This window comes from Myxocyprinus asiaticus, chromosome 32 (genome assembly GCF_019703515.2).
Source record: "Myxocyprinus asiaticus isolate MX2 ecotype Aquarium Trade chromosome 32, UBuf_Myxa_2, whole genome shotgun sequence".
In the NCBI taxonomy this organism is placed as follows: Eukaryota; Metazoa; Chordata; class Actinopteri; order Cypriniformes; family Catostomidae; genus Myxocyprinus; species Myxocyprinus asiaticus.
The window spans coordinates 26,730,362-26,747,277 of NC_059375.1; the positions used below are offsets into that span (position 1 = coordinate 26,730,362).

The window sequence follows — 16,916 nt, forward strand, 5'->3', positions numbered from 1 at the left end:
CCTTTTTACTATTAACATTAGTAATATTAGTAAATTAGTAATAATTAGTAAACTAACAATAATATTGTAACAGCTTTTATTAATCTTGATTTGCTGTTTTATCAAAACACTAATGTCATTGTAAGTTCATAATGCATTACTAATGGTAATGTACTTCTCATTCTAAACATGTATTAGTATAGTTGAAGTCAAAAGTTTACATACACCTTAGTCAAATACATTTAAACTCATTTTTCACAATTCCTGACATTTAATCGTAGAAAACTTTCCCTGTCTTTGGTCAGTTAGGATCACTACTTTAAGAATGTGAAATGTCAGAATAATAGTAGAGAGAATTATTTATTTCAGCTTTTATTTCTTTCATCACATTCCCAGTGGGTCAGAAGTTTACATACACTTTGTTAGTATTTGGTAGCATTGCCTTTAAATTGTTTAAATTGGGTCAAACATTTTGGGTAGCCTTCCACAAGTTTCCCACAATAAGTTGCTGGAATTTTGGCCCATTCCTCCAGACAGAACTGGTGTAACTGAGTCAGGTTTGTAGGTCTCCTTGCTCACACATGCTTTTTCAGTTCTGCCCACAAAGTTTCTATTGGACTGAGGTCAGAGCTTTGTGATGGCCACTCCAATACCTTGACTTTGTTGTCCTTAAGCCATTTTTTCACAACTTTGGAGGTATGCTTGGGGTCATTGTCCATTTGGAAGACCCATTTGTGACCAAGTTTTAACTTCCTAGCTGATGTCTTGAGATTTTGCTTCAATATATCCACAAAATTTTCTTCCTCATGATGCCATCTATTTTGTGAAGTGCACCAGTCCCTCCTGCAGCAAAGCACCCCCACAACATGATGTTGCCACCCCCGGTTTTGGAGCAGTGGCTTTTTCCTTGCTGAGCAGCCTTTCAGGTTATGTCGCTATAGGACTTGTTTTACTGTGGATATAGATACTTGTCTACCTGTTTCGTCCAGCATCTTCACAAGGTATTTTGCTGTTGTTCTGGGTTTGAGTTGCACTTTTCGCACACAAACTACATTAATCTCTAGGAGACAGAATGTGTCTCCTTCCTGAGCGGTATGATGGCTGCGTGGTCCCATGGTGATTATACTTGCGTACTATTGTTTGTACAGATGAACATGGTACCTTCAGGCATTTGGAAATGCTCCCAAGGATGAACCAGTTTGTGGAGTTCCACAATCTATTTTCTGAGGTCTTTGCTGATTTATTTTGATTTTCCCATTATGTAAAGCAAAGAAGCACTGAGTTTGAAGGTAGTCCTTAAAATACATCCACAGGTAAACCTCCAATTCAGTACACCTCCTATCAGAAACTAATTGGGTAATTGTCTATAATCTTGATATAATTTTCTGGAATTTTCCAAGCTGCTTAAAGGCACAGTTAACTTAGTGTATGTAAACTTCTGACCCACTGGAATTGTGATATAGTCAATTAAAAGTGAAACAATCTGTCTTTAAACAATTGTTGGAAAAATTATTTGTGTCATGCACAAAATAGGTGTCCTAAACGACTTGCCAAAACTATAGTTTGCTAGTATAAAATCTGTGGAGTAGTTACAAAATGAGTTTTAATGACTTCTAAGTGTTAAGTGTATGTCAACTTCTGACTTCAACTGTATATGTTGAAATTAACATTAACCAAGATTAATGAGTCTTTAAAATGTATTGTTTATTGTATTGTTTATTGTTAGTTCATGTTAACAATCTGTAGTTTACTGTTACTGAATGCAACCTTAATGTAAATTGTTACTTTTTATATTGTTTTGCATTTTGTTTCAGAAGAACCCATTAGTGGTTCACAACATCAAGCTGTTTTTGTTAGTTGTTTCTTTCTGTTTATCAGCTAACAGCGCAAAGTCCATCTTGACCAACTTTCTTTGGTTTCATTCAAATGAAGTTTATTGACCAACTTTAAGATGTATTTTAAGTGCAAAGTCCCATTTCATTTAAAACAGATTCCATATCTCTCAATAGGTTCTGCAGAGGCTCCAGTACTGGGGTGACGTGTTGGTCCATCCATTCCTGAACTGTAGCGTCTGGGTACAGTAAACACATTTCTTGCCTCACCTCTTGCACACTGCACTCCACGGCATCAAGAATCCTGTTGGATGAGAGGAAAAAACATGGATATTTCTTACTCCTGTATCTGGACTGTTGACAGAATTATATCTTGATTTCAGGCTTCTTTAGTAGTCCTAAAAATACTTTAGGGGATTTAGTATAAAAGGGAGTATAATAGTTATTTAGCATAAAAGACTTACATTTTTGCTTGTGTCTTAATTTGTTGTGCAATAAGTGGACTAATTATCCTCTTTTGTCTGTGGTAGGGTGTGAACCAGCCCCTTACAAACCTATTACACAAAAATGAATTTGATAGTTTAGTGAAAATCTAGTTAGAAGTTTGGTTTTACTATCTTTTAAATGCAATACTTCAATGGCTCTAAACTCACATATTGTTCTGAAAATGCCTCAGTTCTGCAGACTCCACATCAGACATCAGATTCACTATAAGTTTAGCTAGTTTCGCGCCAGCAAAGGAGGAAGACGTTCTAGAAGACAATCTGGGACACAGAGGCCAAAGAATATGCTGTAAATGAGTCTATTTTAAAGTTACTCTTGGGCTTTCTTTGTGTTACTCTCACTCAGTCCTTTTTTTTCTTTTAGGACACAAGTTTGAGTGTAAAGTACCTCTCTGTGTCTCCTATTTCCACAGTGCCAAGTGTCTCAACCACCTTCTTTTGAGCCTCGTCAGTAAAGCTACCTGTATCACAGAGAATGATTGTAGCATCATTAATCATTTAGCAACATATTTTGGAGGTTTACTGAATATGTTTCAATTGGAATTACCCAATTTGTGACTAATTTAAAAGAAATTGTAAGGAGTTCAAATCAAAGAGACTGACCTTGCAGAAGAGTTTGCAAACATGAAGCCAGAGAGGGCAAGCTCACGGGCATCAGCTCACACAAAACAGACAGGTGGTCATATCTTAAACATAAAGAAACATACGTTGTTACGTTGGCCAACAAGCAGATTTGCGTTCTATTGATAGACAGCATGTCACCTAACCTTTGCCATCCAGTAAGGGCAATTCCCTGTATCTCAATGCCAGCTGACAGGCTGGATGCCACTTTGAACCATTGCAAATGGTTGTCCACATGTCTCTGAGTGTTGGTTATGCAGGTGTACACAGTGGTAGAGCCTTTAAAAGAGCTGGCGACCCATTGATGTGACATACCGGCAGACTTATATTTTTCCATAAGCATAACTGGAAGAGGTAAATGTAAAAACTATTTGTGGTTACTCATCATAACCAAGCATTTGCATGACTGAATAATTCATAACATTTTCAAAATAACAGTATAGAACTGCGAGCCTACATACCAGTGTTATCTACATCCAGAGAAGGGCTGTAGTCCAACAACATTGGCTGCACTAATCCAACAAGACCACTCTCTAGAATAAGATCATAAATAGGGATTTTTTATTTTATTTTTATAATATATATAATGAAACCAAAGTACAGGGTCAATAAAAAGTATGTGTACCCTTTGGAATTACCTGCTTTTATGTATAAATTTGTCTTAAAATCTGGTTTGATCATCTAAGTTACAATAATGAACAAACACAATTTGTTTTAACTAATAACGCACAAATTATTGTATTGTTCTTGTACACATCGAATACATCATTGAAACACTCACAGTGTAGGTTGGAAAAATTAGGTGAAACCCAAGGCTATTGATGTCAACAAAAGCTAAATAGAGTCAGAAATTCACAAACCTGGCATCGAATTAATGAAACGCGATTGGAGGTGTGGATTAGAGCTACTTTGACTTAGAAAAAGCACATAAACATTTTGAATTTGCTATTCACAAGAAGCATCTGCTGACATGGACCATTTTTTTCAAAAAAGAGATCTCAAGACCTATGATCAAGAATTGTTGCTTTGCATTAATCTGTAAAGGGTTAAATAATTATCTTGAAAAGCTTAGATATTCATCTGTCCACAGTTAGACACATTTTTCTATAAATGGAGATGATTTAGTACTGTGGCTACTCTCCCTAGAAGTGGCTGTCCAGCCAAGACTCAGAGGGCACAAAACAGAATGCTCAGTTAGGTAAAAAAGAACCATAGAGTGACAGCTGAAGACTTCAAGGAATGGCATCTGTGAAAAATGGACCTGAAGACAAGTGTTTGTTGCTTTGTACATTGTTTTAATTTCCAGGCCCACCTGCAAAATACTCCTTTCTTCAAAAAGCTTAAGTGTGTAATTCAATCACTGTTGGGAATTATGCACGCATATTCATGCAAGATGTTTATATATTTTCCTATTGTACACATGTACCAAAAACAAGCAACGAATGTGTAAAGTGCTCACCTTTAATGGTCTCGGGCGTCATGGACCTGAGCATATCATCCCACATGATCAATTTAAGGTTGACGAAACTCTCCTGAATGCCCTTTGCCACCTTAATGACATGACTGAGGAACAGCTGGTGAACACTGTGACCTGGAGTGCTTAGCCAATGTTTAGACTCATCTCCAAGACCAAGCATGTACACCTATGTAAATGTAATGTCAATTTATCAACAGACCTATTTAAAACAAGCACCTACACTGTAGCAATGGCAGTTTAATATGTTTAGCTCTTTTCAGTAATTGATTGATTTATTGATGACTTCTTTAGTACAGGGATGGGCTGTACCTCATCTGCTCCGATGTGCAGACTGGTACTTTTAGGGTGGAGTTCCATGACTTGCCGTAGCATCTCTTGCACCAGCCTAACTCCACGATTGCAGTGTGGATTCAGTGTGCCCAGACAGTAGTCTACCTCCCGCAGCTCTCTTAAGGTCTCATGCTTTAGGACAAACTAATGGAGAATTTTTTGTTTTTTTAATATTAAAGAGCTTACATTTTTCTAATTCAATGGAGAATTTTGATTCTGTTGATAAATAGTTCTTACTATCTTTTCATAATAACGTAAGGTGATAGTATGGTGATACTGAAAACATGTCTGATCTGAATTGATATTAAACTTGCATATCTGTGTACTTTTCTATCTCAGTGTAAATAAGAAAAATATCAATTCAATTGTTACTTCCAAATGTCCAAACGTCTGAACCAGTGGAATGATCTCCAGCCCTCGACTATTAGAAGCATCCTGAATAGATATGATCTCTTCACGGCTGAATGGATAAGATGTATTTTTATCAGTCAAACTTTCCAACAAAAAAAATAAAATAAAATAATAATAATAATAATTATATATATATATATTAACACCTCATAACTAACCTGTATGGAGGCTGAGCCTTAGATTGAAGAACTTTCAGCTCTCCTTCATAGGGAAACATATCCTCATACTCAATGAGAATGCCATTGGCACCAAGATCAGCAAATAACTGGATCAACTGAGGGAACATAATTATAGTTACTTCCATAAAGCTTTACTTAGACTGTTATATATATAACAAGAATATTAGTAGTTGTACCTCAAAAAGGTAACTAATTCTAGGAGGTGCCCCTTTTAAGTCCAAATGGACTAACTTTGTTGTGCTGCGCAATGACATGTCCATAGCAGGTGCGGCCCAATAAGAAAAGCTAAGAAATTCGAATCCTTACCACATATTTAAATGGCGAGATTAACAACTACTACATAATGTATTAACACCCTGCAACATTTGATATTTTGAGCAGTATTATTGATATAATTGACACCTTCCCCCCTTTATCTTGTCTGATTCGGTCTTTTTTCCTTTTACCAAAATACGCACTTTCATTCAAACCCAACAGACAATTTCAACATAAGAACCTGTGTTTACGATCCTTTCCCATACACTCCCACCAACCCGTTTAACTTTCTTTGGAGAAGCACGAAGGGCAATGTAGTTTTTGTACATTCTTAAACCTACAGAAATCCTAACAAAGAACTACAAGCACATATGCTTCCTCTCAGAACCGGAAGTTGTGAAGGAATTGAGGTTCTCGGGGGTTCTCTGCAGGGATGCTCTTTTAGAATAAAATCGCATGTTTGTTAAATATATCAAAATAAACCATGCTTTGTATAACCATCATGTTAATAAAAACTATTAAAATATTTTGCAGAAAGTTTGAAAATTATATTTAAAAAAATCTGATGTAGTTAAAGTAGCCTAAACAAATTTAAATCCATCTTGCATAAATATTAAGAGGAATGTCATACGCTATATTTATATAAATAACACAATACATTTGTGAGGGCATATTTATTTATATGCTGGCTTCAGTCGAATTTGAACAGTAGCCTAATATGTCACCCTCAATGCACACAATTTAATTGGTAATATTGACAATAATGGTCCAATATAAAAAATAAAAAGTGTTGGAGTTTTAAATCATGGAAGATGTGAGTCATGAACTGTGGACTCCTTAGAGGCAAACTATTTTCCACAGACGTGTTAACTTGTAGGTATAACAAGATTTGCTATTTCTATTTGCTATTGATCACCTATACATTTCAGCCTGTCTATACAGTAAAATAACAATGTGGGTCAACTCTTGTAAGCCTGTGAAGTATTCAGTCAGTTGACCAATCTGTTACACACAGTTCAGTAGAATGTTTTATGGTTCACCCTAATGTAGTTATTGATATTAGTTTTAGATAATCTTTTAGAGAAGGACAGGAAGAAGCTATTTCTATTTCACAATGTCTGTGGTCATTATAGTTTGTTAAATGTCAGATTCAAAGTGTAGAAATAATCCAGATAATATAATAATCGTTTTACTGTCATTTATTATTTACTTTAAGTTATTCACTAAATTAAATGTAGTAAATAAAATACATTTAGCCAATTAATGAACCCTTAAAGGAATATTCATTGTTCAATACGAGTTTAGCTCAGTCTACAGCATTTGTGACATAGTGTTGATTACCACAAAAAATTAATTTTGACTTGGCCCGTCTTTTCTTAAAAAAAAAAAAAAAAAAAGCAGAAATTGAGGTTACAGTGAGCCACTTACAATGGAAATGAATGGGCCCAATGCTTAAACGTTAAAATGTTAAACGTAAGCATTATGCGTGCTTGATTTTAATGTGATAAAATCGCTTAACATGATGATTACCATGATGGCTCGTTGCCATGACGATGTAATGTCAAAAACTATAAAACAGTAAAATGGTGATTAAAACAACTTTACAGCTCAAATAATACATGAGTTTTAACAGAAGAATTAATGTAAGTGCTTTAACAAAATTATAAGCTTCACATTCTGCCTTTAACCCTTTCAAAAATCGGTCCCATTCACTTCCATTGAAACTGCAGCACTGTAACCTCGATTTTTCCATTTTTAAAGAAAAGGAGGAACAAGTCGAAATAATTTTTTATGGTAATGAATTGTATGCCTCAAATGCTGTCGATTGAGCTAAACTTGTATTGAACCCGGAATATTCCTTTAAATTTTTTGTTGACATGTTCATGCAGCAGTACGCAAACATCCCTGCATTGTTTTTACTGAACAGAAAGGGAATCGAGAGCCTTGCAGTATCACAAGGGAGCCTGATGCAGCAACACAGGAGCATCAGTCCAAAAGAGGTTCACAAGGGGGCGGGAGCGCGCAGTGACGCGAGCGCGCACCCACCGACAGAGACCGATTGCGATTGGAAGCGAGGCGGTCAGATTATGTGTTGTGTTGTTGGTGCCGCGCAGTATCTTTTAACGCAAGTGCCGAGGACAACAAGGACAGCAAGGACAGCACAGACCGGGAAAAGTTTATTTCAAAGATTCTCCAAGTAACGGGCATGGCCGCTCCCGGATCATCCTGAACCCTAGGTCAGTATGAGCGGACTCTGCGTTCATTCCTATGCTTCAAAGGCGCATTGTTGCAAATATAAAGAGTTGCATTGTTGGGACTGATTGTTGCACAGCGGTTTGGCTACACTGCGGCTAACCACTTCAACCACGAAAGCCGCTTTTGGGATCTGTGGTTGGGAAACCTGCTTTCGTGCTGCGGCAAAATACTCCCATTGGGGTTTTAAATTGCAGGCATATGTGTTGCAACACGGAATTCCCTCGCATTTGGTCTCCAAGCACATTTTTGATGAGTTGCGACATTATTTATGTGGTTTAGACATAGATATGTGCATGTATTTGTCTTTTTTTCATTGCTTGTAAGTAGTCTAATTCGCTGTCATCAGTCAAAATAGAATGAACGATTATGTATGAGTAGAGAATTTGTCTGGGCTGTTGGCATGTTTTTTTCATTTTTCATTTTGGCAGTTTACAATGACACTTCATTTGTTTCTTGGGGAACAATGTGGTTGAATAAGCCACAATAAGGTGTACAAATACATCTATTATAAACTATTGTGTTTTGATAAGTTAATATTAACCAAGATTAATAAATGCTGTTAAAAATATTGTTGATTGTTAGTTCAGGATACCTAATGTATTTACTAATGTAAACTAATGAAGCCTTATTGTGTTAACAATGAAACAACACAAGTTGCATGGTCAGGGGCACAGTTCCCCAGAAACTTCTGAGGCACTCCTCCAGTCCGAAAAAAAAAGCGCTGCCATTTAGGTCACTTTGTGTTCACGGGCTGCTAAGTGGCTCAGTAGATTTGACAAACAACCTGTTTTCAAACCATTAAAGATTTATATCAGATAGTCATTAACATATTACAGCCTGTGGTTTATTGTGACAAAAGTTCTTTGTCAGTTTATCAATTCTGTGTTGAAAATTTTTTAATTGATCTATTTTCAAACCAAAAAATCAGTTCTTTTAGTTGGGCAAATGTCATGCCATAGAATGAGAGACCTTGTTTCTTGCCTGATCTACTAGGTGAATGCTCAATCTGATGGATGCCATGGCATTTAGTGTGGCATTTAATGCCAAGTTCTTGTAGTGATCGGGTAACTGGACCCCATGTATTGTTTCTACAGCAATCAAATGATGCGTAATCATTCTGGCGCTACATCTAAGCCGTTCACTTTCTTTACACAGCATTAGCAAAAACTATTTTCTCTCATTTAACCAATTTAAAGAAGACAACTTGTTTTCACTACTTTCTTTACAAACCTCGTGAAACTAGACTAGTCTGTCCAAAGCAGCTGTCATGTTGTGCAAACAAAGTAAAACCATTCTAACAGAAGATGACAATGTTTGTGAGTGTAATCCTCTCCAATCTCTGGATTCTCAAAAGCATGTGTGGGAATCACAGTGTGTTCAGTCTGGACCAGATGTTCTACTGTTACATTATTCAAATACTGTTTGGAAACCCCTGGATTATTTTCCCAGGTTTCAAATTTAGAATCAAAACAGACAGGTGGCTGTTTTTTATGTGGAAACAAGATGTACCATAGATGCCCTGTAATGAACCCTGCCATGAAGTTTTGCCCTTTTCTTGTAAACGTACAACTGGCTGATTTGAAAGTAGGTCATGTTGGCCTTCAGTACCACTAAATGTTATGTAATGTAAAAGGCCACCATGTAACAATGCTTAATTTGATCATGTCCAGAGTGCAAATGCCCCCAAGGAGCCTTATTTCTCTTGGGAAAAGTGAGATTTTATTTGACAGAGACATGTGTTTTCGTACAAGGTCTTGCTCCATAGCAGTGTTTGAGATCTCACACAGAGTTCGCTTTGATTTGCAGTTTATTCCTGTTTTTTCTATCTGGTTAGCAAATTGAATTGATCTCTAGGCTTTTGGGAATTTATTTAGGTCTGGTGTGTTTACTTTACAGATGATAGGAGTATTGGACAGCTAAAGGTATGAAAAGGTAATTCAATGTGAGCTTGATTCATCAAAATGTAATCCATCTAATTAATTCCTCCTTTCTATAGTACTTTTGTATACCTTCTATATTTTTTTAAATGGCTTGAGTGTCAAGTTAGTTTCAATATGCTAACATAATCAGATTAACATGTGCATATATGTTGGTCTGTATTGTAATACTCTTTGAGACCAGACTGGGCTTCATTGTTAGTTGCTTGAATCCCAGGAAGTGAAACATTAGTATTATACTTTCTCCTACTATGTATTAACAATGTCTATGCGGTTTAGTCAGATTGAATAGAAGTGACAACTACCCCTTCAAAGAGAAGTGGCATTTCTGTTGGGATGAAAGTCTCACTCGTCTTGCAGCATGTGTACTTGAGAGCTGATAGTAAGTTCTTTATGGTTTGGCCAGTGACACCACACTCGCACCCAGAGGAAACCTTCCATCTGCTCCTTGTTTATTATAGAAGCTCCACTTTAGTTAGCATTCAAGTCCCCAAATGGGAGACACATGTTAGGCTGAAATCCTTCTGTGTGCTACTTTTTTGACTGAATTAGTCTGTTTACTCATTTTAATTAAGACCTGCCTTACTCTTTAAAAAGTATTGATAAGAGTTCCCTCAGGCTGTTCTTTTGAGGTCATTTTGTTTTACTATCATAAGTGCAGTGTTGTAGTTTTGAACTGAACATAGACTGTTAGTTTCAAGTTTGGGAGATGTGCAAGCTTGTGGCACAGGCCTCAAGGATGTGACGGATACTGGTCAAGAATGAGTCAGGGACAGTGAAAGTTGATTGTTGGCAGACCAATTTGCCCTAACCGGTGTGTGCTGGAAAATAAAATTTTTATGGTTCCTTATAAATGTTGTCTTCTCCTTTACTCATCACTAAAACACATGAAAAGAGACACTCATGTGCTGTGATGTAACAGTGAGACAGATCCATTCTAACCGTTTTATCACTTGATAGAGTGATCCTGTGTGTAAATGTGAATGTTACTGGCAGAGGGAGAGAGAGACTATGTTTAGCTCAGGGTTATGGTTCATGGTGTCTGGGGAGGATGGGGCATTTTAGGGGGAGAGACAGACAGGTTTGTTCCAAATGTTATTATTAGATTACAAAAGGAGAAAAAGTTTCTGCTCAGATATGTTTCAGTGCATACTGGGTTCTCTTGTTTTTTTAATTATCTGTTGTAATTTATTAATAGCTGTTTCACAGCGCGCACAGTTTAGCCAGCCCTGCTTGCTGTTCCCTTATAGGACTTCCAGATGGGCTCTATTAGTTCAGTACGTTCTTAAGTTCCTTTTGACTTGTGTCCCTATTTGGCCTCCATATTTTTCACAATATCATTCTTTTAAAGAAATATTGGACCAAGTTTTGTCATTTGTACCTTTGAGTGCCTATGGCAGGGCTCGATTTATTGTGTCAGAGAAATAAAATATACTGTATATACAGTATAAACACTCACTGAGCACTTTATTAGGAACACTGTGGTCCTAATAAAGTGCCTTATGTGGTCTTCTGCTGTTGTAGTCCATCTGTCTCAAGGTTTGACGTGTTGTGCATTCTGAGATGCTATTCTGCTCACTACAGTTGTACAGAGTGGTTATCTGAGTTACAGTAGCCTTTCAGCTCGAACCAGTCTGGCCATTCTCCGTTGATGTCTGTCATCAACGAGGCATTTTCGTCCGCAGAACTGCCGCTCACTGGATGTTTTTTGTTTTTGGCACCATTCTGAGTAAACTCTAGAGACTGTTGTGAAAATCCCTAGAGATCAGCAGTTACAGGAATACTCAAACCAGCCTGTCTGGCACCAACAATCATGCCACAGTCAAAATAATTTTTTTTCCATTCCTGACCTGTATCTGTGTGATTTTATGCATTGCACTGCTGCCACACGACTGGCTGATTACATTATCGCATGACTAAGTAGGTTTACAGGTGTTCCTAATAAGGTGCTCAGTGAGTGTATATGCAATACAATATATTCAGTTTCAACACATTATATTTACATTTAAATTTATTCATTTGGCAGACGCTTTTATCCAAAGCGACTTACAAAAGAGGAAAACATAAGCGAATCATCTTAGGAGACAGTGGTATGAAAAAATGCTGTATTACAAAGTATCACTAGCATCATAATAGTATACAAAACAGCATCATAATAGTATACAAAACAGAATAAAGTGTTTTTTTTTTTTTTTTTTTTTTTTTTTCAATGACTGGTTAAGTGCTTATGGAAAAGATGTGTTTTTAGTCGTTTTTTGAAGACAGAGAGTGAATCAGCTTCACGGATGGAGTTGGGAAGGTCGTTCCACCAATGTGGTACGATGAAGCTGAAAGTCCGGGAAAGTGTTTTGGTGCCTCTTTGTGTTGGTACAACAAGGCGACGTTCCTTAGCCGACCGCAGATTTACTGAAAGAATACATGAAATTTATATATACAGGTGCATCTCAATAAATTAGTATGTTGTGGAAAAGTTCATTTATTTCAGTAATTCAACTCAAATTGTGAAACTCGTGTATTAAATAAATTCAATGCACACAGACTGAAGTAGTTTAAGTCTTTGGTTCTTTTAATTGTGATGATTTTGGCTCACATTTAACAAAAACCCACCAATTCACTATCTCAAAAAATTATAATATATCATAAGACCAATAAAAAAAACATTTTTAGTGAATTGTTGGCCTTCTGGAAAGTATGTTCATTTACTGTATATGTACTCAATACTTGGTAGGGGATCCTTTTGCTTTAATTACTGCCTCAATTCGGCGTGGCATGGAGGTGATCAGTTTGTGGCACTGCTGAGGTGGTATGGAAGCCCAGGTTTCTTTGACAGTGGCCTTCAGCTCATCTGCATTTTTTGGTCTCTTGTTTCTCATTTTCCTCTTGACAATACCCCATAGATTCTCTATGGAGTTCAGGTCTGGTGAGTTTGCTGGCCAGTCAAGCACACCAACACCATGGTCATTTAACCAACTTTTGGTGCTTTTGGCAGTGTGGGCAGGTGCCAAATCCTGCTGGAAAATGAAATCAGCATCTTTAAAAAGCTGGTCAGCAGAAGGAAGCATGAAGTGCTCCAAAATTTCTTGGTAAACGGGTGCAGTGACTTTGGTTTTCAAAAAACACAATGGACCAACACCAGCAGATGACATTGCACCCCAAATCATCACAGACTGTGGAAACTTAACACTGGACTTCAAGCAACTTGGGCTATGAGCTTCTCCACCTTTCCTCCAGACTCTAGGACCTTGGTTTCCAAATGAAATACAAAACTTGCTCTCATCTGAAAAGAGGACTTTGGACCACTGGGCAACAGTCCAGTTCTTCTTCTCCTTAGCCCAGGTAAGACGCCTCTGACGTTGTCTGTGGTTCAGGAGTGGCTTAACAAGAGGAATATGACAACTGTAGCCAAATTCCTTGACATGTCTGTGTCTTGATGCCTTGACCCCAGCCTCAGTCCATTCCTTGTGAAGTTCACCCAAATTCTTGAATCGATTTTGCTTGACAATCATAAGGCTGCGGTTCTCTCGGTTGGTTGTGCATCTTTTTCTTCCACACTTTTTCCTTCCACTCAACTTTCTGTTAACATGCTTGGATACAGCACTCTGTGAACAGCCAGCTTCTTTGGCAATGAATGTTTGTGGCTTACCCTCCTTGTGAAGGGTGTCAATGATTGTCTTCTGGACAACTGTCAGATCAGCAGTCTTCCCCATGATTGTGTAGCCTAGTGAACCAAACTGAGAGACCATTTTGAAGGCTCAGGAAACCTTTGCAGGTGTTTTGAGTTGATTAGCTGATTGGCATGTCACCATATTCTAATTTTTTGAGAGTGAATTGGTGGGTTTTTGTTAAATGTGAGCCAAAATCATCACAATTAAAAGAACCAAAGACTTAAACTACTTCAGTCTGTGTGCATTGAATTTATTTAATACACAAGTTTCACAATTTGAGTTGAATTACTGAAATAAATGAACTTTTCAGAGAACTCAATAAAATATTTAAATTATATTTTGGTTCCATTTGTGAGACAGTAAATGTAACTGATTGGGAAAAATAGGCACATAATATCGTAATATTGATCGCAGGCCCCTGAATGAAATCGCATCGCGGCAGACTTTGAGGTACCAGCAAACATCGGATCGCTGGCTAAGAGAATCAATATAAGATCATATCATGATGAAACTTACAATTTACTCTCCTTGGTGTCAGTGCGTCATATTTTTAAACAGATTGAAGCTAGCATTAAAAAAAAAAAGACAAGGAAAAACAATGTAAAATGATTATTTTGCTAGTGAGATGTATGACTAGCTCTGTCCATGATTGTAGAACAGTGGAAGGTTTTCTTACAGGAGCGATCAGTCTAGTGTGTGTCTGGTTGCAGTATTAGTTTCATACCGATTTAGTAACCTCTATCGGCCCCTTCCGCACTGGCTATTTTGAGAGCTGCCTTATGTCACATCAAATCCACATCTAGAATTTGAGACTGCACCGCATGGCTTCACACTTTCTGAGCAGGTTGTATAATATTTGTTGCTGTATCTAAATGTTTAGTAGGACCTTTTGGCTTTTAACTAACTATTGATCATTTGAGGGCAGACCATATCAATTAACTAGCTAAAAGTAGGAAGAGTGTTGTGACTTAGGAAAGATTATGAAAGGGACTTTCTAGGTTTTTTGGGGTTAGTCTCATTTAGTCACACTTTTGACTATCGGCCAACATGGGCTGCGTTTTCCAAAAGCATCGTGAGCCTAAGTAGATCGTAGACACCATTGGCGCCAGTGGTCTCTACGATCAACTTAAGCTTGTGATGCTTTTGGGAAATGCAGCCCTGGTCTCGTAGTGAAAACGTGACTCTATATAAATTTTTGCAAAACTTGTTAAACGTGTCTCCAGGTACAATTCCCTGCAGTTTCCAGGAGAAATGAGCACTAGAGGTGCTACAACAACTGTGTGTTTTATTCACTTTCACTCAAATCATGATTTAAATGGCTGATAATGACATTATATATACATATTTTTCTCTCTATTACTCAGACCATGCTATTTTAGGACATCGACACACTTTTACTCAAACACATCTTTTGAAAAACAACATATTTTAATGCTTTTATTACAGACTCACCTACATAAATACACTTATTCCAGCATAAATAGCTTGCGCAGTAGCTCACCTGATAGGGTGTTGGATTTGGAGATGGAGGACTGCTGTTCAAGTCCAGCCATGAACTCAAGCTGACACATGACATTATAGAGTCATAGAAGCTGCACGAAATCGGGTAGTTGCTTTAGAAAATGTGCTTTTTCATTTCGCTTCTGCATTTTTAAACACTTATGGTTATATTTAGGCATTGGGTAGGTAAGGAGTTATTTTTAACTTCTATATATATTTTAAAACACTTATGGTTAAGTTTAGGTGTTGATTTGGTATGGATGGCTTTTTTTTTTAAACGTCTCATTTATATTTTAAAGCACTATTGGTTAGGTTCAGGCAAAAGTGTTTGGTAAGGGAGGTATGTTTTAATTTTTGTTAATCTAAAATTCATGTTAAAACCGCATCTGAATACGACACCGTTTTACTATCTTTTGGTGCCCACAGCTGGACATTTCACTGAAAACCTGCAGCCAAACGTGATATACAACACGCTAATTTTGAATTGCAAAAATGTTGTCATGTTCACATAAATTTCAGGAGACCAGGCTTCTATCGGCATCAAGTTTTATTTACTTTGCAGCTTATTCTGGCTAAGTACTGCCCAATTAGACAGGAAAAATAGTTTGACTGGAATGTAAAGCTACAAACAACAGTTCATTTTGGTTCTAATGTGTCATTTAGGGGTGGGTTTATCTGAAAGCTGATTAGACTGGTGCGAAAAATTATCATTCAAGTAATTGTACAGCAGTGTCGTTTGCAACCACCTGTACAGAAAACACAGAAAAAATTAATATGAATGTGTGTGGAGTGTGGGCTTTGTAATTTTAATTTCTGTCCATCCAAAAGTAGTAAGTAAAGTCAAAAACAAAGTAGAATATTGTATACAAAGCGTAATATCTAATTTACTTGATACTAAGCGCCTCAAAACTCTGAGTATGTTTAAAAGATTTTATGCCACAAACCTGGAAAACTTTGACAAATCAAGGGATTTGTTCTTCCTCAAAAGTGCTTATTGTAGCTGCCCCAGTACCTTGTAAACATGACTTTGTTTGCAGATTTATAAAAGCCTTTTTTGTTTTGCCTCTCAGAAGTTACATACAGTCAGCCAATCAGGTTAGAACATTGCCATTTTTGTGTGGAGTATTCATCATGCGCTTGAACGGACTGTGGGTGTTGCCAGCTGAGGCTGAGACTAGAGACATGAGGGATTGCTGGCACTTTGCACCTTCTTGTACACAAGGGATGAAAGAACAAAGGAAGAGAGAATGAATCAAGCCGCTCTTTGTATCCAACCCTATGTTGTCACAATCCATCATCTTTAATCTCCATTTGTGAGCATGACCGTGTATATTTAACCCAGGAATGCTTAAGGGGGATTGTGTACATATCTGTAAGAGAGGGATACGAGGGCAAAGAGATGCATGTTGACAGTGGAAGGCTTTGGCATCTGTTAGCAACACTCTGGAAAATGTCACTCAGTTCAAGTTCTGTCATTGTCATTGTTTGTGTGTGTATGCGTTAGGAGTGAGAAAGAGAGAGCGAGCACTGTTCCTTGAGACCTGTAATTGTAATTTGATCATTGGATTACTGATATGTTGGTTGCCATGGCGTCTTCATGCATGATTAGGTTACCATGTGGCTGCCCTCAACGCTGGAAGGGACAGTAACACTTCTGCTTTAAAGGAATATTTCACCCAAAAATGAAAATTCTGTTCATCATTTACTCACCCTCATATTGTTCCAATACTGTCTGACTTTCTTTGTTCTGTGGATCTCAAAAGGAGATGATAGGCAGATTGTTAGGGACTGAGAGCCTTAACATCTTAACATCTCCTTTTGTGTTCCATGGAAGAAAGAAAGTTCTACAAGTTAATGAGGGTGAGTAAATGACGACAGAGTTTTCAATTTTGGGTGAACTATTCCTTTATGTTTTGTGTGTGATAATGTCCTCATTTACTTTCCATCAGACCCTGTGTGTCTTTTCATACC

At 37.3% G+C, this 16,916-nt stretch overlaps 2 protein-coding genes across 7 annotated transcripts in view; one reads left to right on the forward strand and one right to left on the reverse strand.

Annotated features, from left to right (window-relative positions):
• Positions 1-1,675: 1,675 nt before the first annotated feature.
• Positions 1,676-5,854, reverse strand: LOC127422771 (hexosaminidase D-like). The gene is made up of 12 exons (XM_051666516.1): positions 5,509-5,854; positions 5,312-5,427; positions 5,115-5,202; positions 4,722-4,886; positions 4,395-4,578; positions 3,397-3,468; positions 3,082-3,280; positions 2,918-3,000; positions 2,703-2,775; positions 2,465-2,575; positions 2,276-2,365; positions 1,676-2,115 (listed from the first exon to the last, which is right to left on the reverse strand). The coding sequence occupies exons 1-12, from the start codon at positions 5,590-5,592 to the stop codon at positions 1,938-1,940; spliced, it is 1,443 nt and encodes a 480-aa protein (XP_051522476.1). The 5' UTR covers positions 5,593-5,854; the 3' UTR covers positions 1,676-1,937.
• Positions 5,855-7,657: 1,803 nt separating this feature from the next.
• The window catches only part of arhgap12b (Rho GTPase activating protein 12b), a 101,475-nt gene continuing 92,216 nt past the window's right edge, over positions 7,658-16,916 (forward strand). For all 6 annotated transcript variants that reach the window (XM_051666503.1, XM_051666504.1, XM_051666507.1 and 3 more), the window contains exon 1: positions 7,658-7,824. The gene's annotated coding sequence lies outside the window, so the exon portion shown is untranslated. The remainder of the gene's footprint in view (positions 7,825-16,916) is intronic.